The 6,900-nt window shown below is 60.9% G+C and overlaps 1 protein-coding gene across 1 annotated transcript in view; it reads left to right on the top strand.

Moving 5' to 3' along the window:
- Nucleotides 1-6,900, top strand: part of GBA2 (glucosylceramidase beta 2) — a 25,635-nt gene that overhangs the window by 6,150 nt on the left and 12,585 nt on the right. The window contains exons 3-8 of the mRNA XM_019518284.1: nt 15-106; nt 580-695; nt 1,852-2,070; nt 3,649-3,888; nt 4,593-4,695; nt 6,100-6,253. Of these exons, the coding sequence (XP_019373829.1) occupies nt 15-106; nt 580-695; nt 1,852-2,070; nt 3,649-3,888; nt 4,593-4,695; nt 6,100-6,253 (924 nt within the window). The remainder of the gene's footprint in view (nt 1-14; nt 107-579; nt 696-1,851; nt 2,071-3,648; nt 3,889-4,592; nt 4,696-6,099; nt 6,254-6,900) is intronic.

The raw sequence follows: 6,900 nt of genomic DNA, 5'->3' as shown, positions 1-6,900 counted from the left end.
CCCTTTCCCGGCAGGTATTTGAGGTGGTGGTACAGGAAGACACATGTAGAGAAGAAGGCTCCTTTCATTGACCTGTTCAACTCGCTTCCTCTGCGCCAGATCTATGGTGAGCTCCCAGCGTGGCGAGCAGGGCGGTCTCCCCGGGGCAGGATGGCCGCCAGGCTGCAACAGCAAGTGGGAAGCTGTCGTTTCCCCTGGAGCTGTGGGGTGGGTCAGGATGGGAGGGAGCTGCGCAGGGCAGGTCTGGAGGATGCCCCACAGCTGCTGTGGGCAGGATTGGCCTGGACTCCTGAGGGGCCCAGGGGCAGGCAGGGCGGCTCCGAGGGGGCTGCCCCAGGATTGCTGCAGGCCAGGCGGCTGGGTCATGTTGGGGGTCACCTCCGTGCTTTTTGGGGGGTTGGAGCCCTGGAGGTTCCTGTAGGGCTGCTGCGTGGTGGGGTGGGGACCAGGGGTGTTCCCCCACCACAGCGATGGCGAGGAGACCTGAACCCATACGTTGCTGTCCCCAGGAGCCTCCCAGCAGCTGCTGGCTCCGTCTCGGAGGGGGGGAATTAAATTGCTGCCTTTTGCCTCTGCTAGGATGCCCACTGGGCGGGTTTGGGGGCGGCACCATCACGCGAGGCTGGCGGGGAGAGTTCTGCCGATGGCAGCTCAATCCTGGGCTGTACCACTACAAAACCGTCATTGCTGACCAGGTGGGTGCCCTGCCCTATGCTGGTGGGCCTGTGCTTCATCCCAAGGCCCTGTCCTCTCCCTGCCCATTGAGGTGAGTGGGTGGGACAGTGCCCAGGGGCCCCTCACTCACCTGCTGCCATCGCATCTGTGCGTCCTGCTCTGGGGAGCAGGCACACCCAGCGCAGAGCAGCGCTGTGCGGTGCAGCGGGTTAGAAGTGGAGCCGTCTCCAACCTGTAAAGCCCCTGCCCAGCGCAGGTTTGTTAGCGTTTCTCTTTGCGTGTGCAGCCCAGCTGCGCTTTGCTCCCTGTACTACTGCTTTGGGGCTGCACTGGCCAGCTCCTGTCATGCTGCGTGTTGAGGTGACCAGCAGGCCAGGCTTGGAGCAGGAGCACGGCTGACCTGAGTGAGGCTGGGTGTAGTGGGGGGCCCTGCAGCCCAGCCCGCCACTTTATTGCCCCTTTCCCATAGTTGTCTGGAAGCTGGGAGAGGAGCAGACGCAGCAGGACCTCTGCCTAGGTGGCGGCCCTGGGGAGCGTCTGGGGCTTCTTTCGCACCGCCAGGGCGCAAGCAGAGCTGGGGAGGAAGGGTGGACTGCTGAGCTGGGGTCTGCTGAGGTCCTGGGGTTAATGCCTGGCTGCATGGGCAGAGGCACGAGGGGCTCCTTTGGAAGGACTCCTGGCCCAGAGATTGGCTCCAGGACCTTGGATGCCTCCTCCACGCAGGCAGCACGGTGAAGGTGAAGGTGAAGGTGAAGGTGAAGGTGAAGGTGAGGGAGCTTCCGAACCCTGCTGCCTCGCTGGGGCGGGTCAGGGGGCTGCAGCACCTTGCTGAGCCAGGCACGGGCACAAGCAGAGGGCAGCCGTGCTGCAGGCTGGCCGAGGTGCTTTAGCGGGGCCCAGTGGTGGGACCCTGACAGCAGCACGGGGCCTTCTCATCCGTGTTTGCTGTAGCCTGGGCCTCTCCAGGACAAGAATCTCTGCTGGTGGGTGCAGGTTCCCAGTTCTCCCTTCCCCTGTCATCTCCCCACTCCTAGAGAAGTGAAAGCAGGGAGAGCAGGGCTCTGGCAGCCAGCAGTGGAGAGGAGAGGCCTGTGCTGCTACGGCTGGGGGCTCTCAGGTCTCGGGCAGGGCTTGCCCTGTGCTCCCGGCTCATTGCTCTGCGCTGTCTCCTCCCAGTTCACTGTTTGCTTGCGTCGCAGAGGGCAGACCATTTACCAGCAGGTCCTGTCTGTGGAGCGACCCAACACCCTGCAGGGCTGGAACTGGGGCTACTGCGGTCACTATGCCTTCTACCATGCCCTGTACCCTCGCGCCTGGACAGTCTACCAGCTCCCTGGACAGGACGTGGTGCTCACCTGCCGGCAGATCACCCCCATCATCCCCCATGACTACCAGGTGAGCGGGAGAGGCTTGCCCCTTCCCTGGCTGTTGCCCCTCCATCTCTCTGATCCTCCCTTAATCCACTGGTGTTCCAGTCACCGGGGTGATACTTGCCCAGTGGACCCTGAGCCTGGTGTAGGAGTTGCTGAGGAGTGATGCATAGTGTTGGGAGGGGAGCCCATCTTTCCTGCAGGATTGTTAAGGCAGCAGTCCTCACTATGCAGCGTCTGGCTCAGCTGCCCGGGGACCTGGCCATGGCTGCCCTGCCTGGGCTAGCAGGCCATGTCGGGGGCACTGTTACAGCGCTGGTTTGGATCCATCCTGTAGTGACAGGAGGTGGTCGTGCGCTGCCTGTGTCCCGAGACGGCGGTCACAGACCGGGTGCTGGGCCGGCGCCTTTGGAGAGGATCTCTTCCCTTTCAGGGCCCAGACTCCTTCTCCTGGCAGGTTCCTTCTTCAGGTCCCTACTGCCCTGGCTTGCCCCGGGGGCTTGCAATAAAGCCACCGAGAGAGTCAGATGAGAGCCTGCCTGCTGCTTGGCAATGGCTGTCCTTCATCACTATGCATATGGCTGGGGTTAGGGCTGTTCCTTTGAGCCCTGAGCAACCGGTGAGATGACCAGCACCTTGCCTTGGGGGAGCTGGGCTGGCAGGTTTGCTGTGGGCCCTGGTCTTTGCCTGCCCAGAGCATAGATGGGGGCTGCGATGTGCAGGACCCCTGGCAGGGGCAGTTCCAGCTATTTACCAGTAGAACTGAGGGGTGACTCAGAGGATGCGCAGGCCATGGGGAGAGCCCTCAAACAAAGAGGGATTAAGCAGGCTGGGACTGAAAGCAGGTGATGAGGGTGGACAGGACAGCAGAGGTGTGGTGGGAGCTTTTCTGCTCTGGTCTCTTAGGACAGGAACAAGCGGATAGTCACTGGCACATGGCAGGTGTAGCACGGGTAAGGGGAGTGCTCTCAGCCTGTGAAGGGCAGTGCCACTGGACTGGTCAAGGCCAGAGCCCAGCCATAGGCAGGAGGGCAGACGTACGTGGCAAGAAGATCCAGTGTTGTGGGAGGGAGTGCCAGAACCAGGAGTTTCAGGACAGAGAAGACCCCCCTGGTCCAGGGCTTATCCCCACCCCCAGCTACTGGTCTGGGCAGCTTGTTCCAGCATGGTGAGGGCAAGGGCTCCTTGGAGCCAGAGGTGTGGTACCCTCAGCTTGTACCTGTGAGCACCACAGCGGCTTGTCTGCAGCAGCCTCCGTGCTCAGTGGCAGAGGCTTCAGTATGCAGATCCATAGGCCTGTCTCCTGTCCCTGCAGCTGCTGCTGTGCCCATAGGTGCCCTGCAGCTCGTCTCCAGCACTAGCTTTCAAGTGCATAGACAACCTCGCTTGGCCATCCCCGCTCCTGGCTGCATTGCCGCAGGGTGCTGAGGGCAGTACAGACGGGGAGCTGGGCGCTTGGCCTGGGCGCTTTCCCCTGTGGAGCTGGAGTCCAGTCCCCGTGCGCTCTGTTGGCCCTTCTTCGTGCAGGCTCTTGCTGTCTGAGGGATGTGTGCGCTCCGCAGGCTTGCTGCGCCCTCCGAGCTGTGCATGCCCTGTTTTCCAGGACACCAGCCTGCCTGTGGGAGTGTTTGTCTGGGAGGTGGAAAATGGAAATGATGAGGATGTGGACGTGTCCATCATGTTCACTCTGAGGAATGGCATGGGGACCAAGGAGGACAAGAGAGGGGGCCACTGGAACGAGCCCTTCAGCCTGGAGAAGGAGGGCGAGCGGGTCTCTGGCGTCCTGCTGCACCACTGCATCCCTGTGAACCCGTACACCCTGGCCATCTCTGCCAGGGAAAAGGTAAAGGGGCCGGCCCAGCCAGGGCGGCAGTGTTTGTCATAGGTAAGCAAGGCTCCAAGGGCCCTCGAGGTCACAGCTACTCCAGCGCCCTGCTCCAGGCAGAGTCAGCCCTGTTTAAGCATCCCATAGAAGAGTTTAGCTAATGTGTTCTCCAAGCTGCATGAGCACCTTTCATCTGCACGCCCAGGGACAGTGCCTGATAACGCCAAGGGCAAGTGGGGATGAGGACACTGCGAGTCCTGCCACTACAAGGACAGGAATAGTTTGCTAATTCGGTGGTCCTTAAACTCTGCTGGGAGGAGGGGGCGTCCTTTGGGATGGGACTGTGGGCCCGATGGCATGGGGAAGCGTGATCTCTGTCTGAGCCTGTCTGGCCAGGCTGCCTGGGGTCGCAGCCCAGGGGTTGATCGTGGGCCCAAGGACAGCAGGTGCCTGGGCGCTGGACAGAGCTGCTGCAGGTCCCAGCCCAGTGGCTGCCTGACAGCTGGTGAGCGCAGGGGGGGCAGGGGCAGGGTTGGAGCAAACGGGATGCGGGGCAGTGAACAGCTGTGGCCTCTGCTTGCTCTCCTGGAGCTCGGGTCAGTGCCGTTCTTGAGCTCGGCCAGTGGCCTGGGCTCCGTCACCGGCGGACGTGTGAGGTGCCAGCCCCGCTGCTTGGATGGGCTGCATCTTCCAATGCTTATGTTTCCCCTCTTGCCCTCCAGGCTGGCACTGGCGTGACCCACGTCACAGCCTTCAACCCCGCAGGCACAGGACAGGAGGTGTGGCAAGACCTTCTCTCGGACGGCCAGCTGGATTCCCCAGCAGGTGAGGCCTGACGGCAGCCTGCAGCCCGTGCGTGGGCCTGGGTGACTGAGCTGAAGGCAGAGGGAGCCTTCAGCTGTGCCACCAGCAAGGCTGGGCGCCTGCCGGGCGGTCTGACCTGTGCCCTGTCCGGCCCAGTGTCCTGTCAGCAGTGGGCAGCGCCGGGGGCTGCAGGGAGCAGCGCAGCAGCCTCACGGCGGTGAACGGGGCGGGGAGCTGCTGCCCGGACGCCCAGCGCGGGGGCTTTAGTGCCCCTGTAGGAATCGCTGTAGCCGGTTCAGTCACCACCACAGTCGCACTTTCCACGGAAGCATCTAGGCCCTTTCCAGGGCTGGGAGTTGCTTCTCTCAGTCACGTCCCATGGCAGCGAGTTTCGCTGGCCAGTGTCCTGTGCGTGCAGTAGTTTGTTTCTTGTCTCCATTCTGGATCTCCCCCATCCCTGCTGCTGCTGACAGCCCCCTGGTTCCCGCTTTGTGAAGTAGGAATAGAAATCCCCCAAAAGCCGCCTGCGACACTTCCAGGATCCTTCTGCATCCTGTTCCTCAGCTCCTCCGAACGTCTGGTTAAAAATCTGGTCAGAGATGAAGTGTCTGTTGAGCTCTCGGCTCTGAGGCCCCATTTACCTTAACTCGGAGACTTTCAACAGGAAGAGCCAGATACCTTCCTTCAGACGCGCCTAGAAAACAAAAGTAGGAGATCTTGTCGCCCTCTAAAGGCAAGCAGGACAGCAGAGGCCACAAAGTCAAATCTGTAGTGTCTCTAGCATATTTTTATTCTTTTAAAATGGAATTTTTTAGCATTTATTTTATTTATTTGGACCTCGTCCACATTTTTTTGCAAGTCAAAACAGTATTAACCAGGTGTTTGCCTAAGAATCCCCTGGCGCATTCAGAGGATTCACAAGGTTGCAGACACACAACTTTTCTGGGTACTGGTTAGATGTAGTAGGGTCAGAGCATTGTTGTAGCCCGGGCAGTCCAGGAAACGGGGAGAGGCAAGAGGTTTTTGTGATAGTTTTTACTGGACTAACTATACTTAGGGGAGATGCTGAACAAGTTTTGGGGCGTGGAGCAGCTGAAGTGAACATGAGTGTTTTGTGCTCGGCACTTGTCAAACAGGTCTCCCAACAATACAGCTGGTCCAAAAACCTTTGCCCCTGGTTAGAACCAGCAGCTGTCAGTTTGCTCTGGCGCTGCTGTCCGACCCCTCCGTCAGGCTGCCCCTTCCTTGCCCCAGGCGCTGCTCGCTCCGTGTCTGTAATGTTCTCTGTGGCACATGCCATTGGGCTCTTCAGCCAGTTTGGAAGCAGGCCGTGTACTCCTGGCAGCACTGTCCTGTGGGATGGGACAGCGGTCAAGGTGGAGGAGAGCCCTTGATTGCTCACCATGTGCATGTCTTACCTGGCAGGCAAGAGCAGCCCCACAGAGAAAGGGGAGGCGACTGCTGCGGCCGTGTGTGCCCGGTGCACGGTGCCTGCTCGGGGGCACGGATCAGTGGAGCTGGCCCTGGCATGGGACATGCCTTGTATTCACTTTGGCTCAAAGGAGAAGATGCATTTCAGGTGGGTGCCCTGATTCTCCAGACTCACTGCGCTGCCAGACTGCACTCAGCGAGCCACGTGTCCCCCTCCTGTGGGTCGGTGGGACCCCTCACCCCCTCTAGCGCCTCGATTGCTGCCTGGCACCATTGCCCCCACGTGCCACCAAGGGGCTCCACACTAGCACCCCAGCCCCAGCTGGCCAGAGTGGGGCAGTGCTTGTGTGGCAGGGACCCCCCCCCAGGCCATGCAGGCTTCAGACCAGGGAACGTGCCTCTGGCCCCGTTTCTGCGTGCCCCTGCACGAGCCTCTGTGCAGCAGCCCCCTGTGCTCAGGCTCCCGTGGCCACACATGCTGTAGTTGAATGCCTTGGAGAGTCCCCTGAGCAGGGCTGAGGGGGGTTCTCCAGCACCGGCCACTTAGACCTCTCCCTCTAATGCAGCGGTTGTTAATCGTTTTTGTACTGGGACCCATTTGCAAAGATCAATGGCTTGTCCCGACCCATGCCCCCCCCGCCCTGCTGCAGCCTCGGCACCTGGCCACCTTCCTCAGTGTCAGCAGGCACCTGCCTCCTCCCACACACCCATCTCTTGCACACGCATGCATGCACACTCATGCACACGCATGCATGCACGCACACACACATTCACAGTGCCACCCCCCCCCCCCCC

The sequence above is a fragment of the Gavialis gangeticus genome, unplaced genomic scaffold, assembly GCF_001723915.1.
Source record: "Gavialis gangeticus isolate Ggan-Ray unplaced genomic scaffold, GavGan_comp1, whole genome shotgun sequence".
In the NCBI taxonomy this organism is placed as follows: Eukaryota; Metazoa; Chordata; order Crocodylia; family Gavialidae; genus Gavialis; species Gavialis gangeticus.
This window is presented reverse-complemented; position numbering and strand designations above follow the sequence as displayed.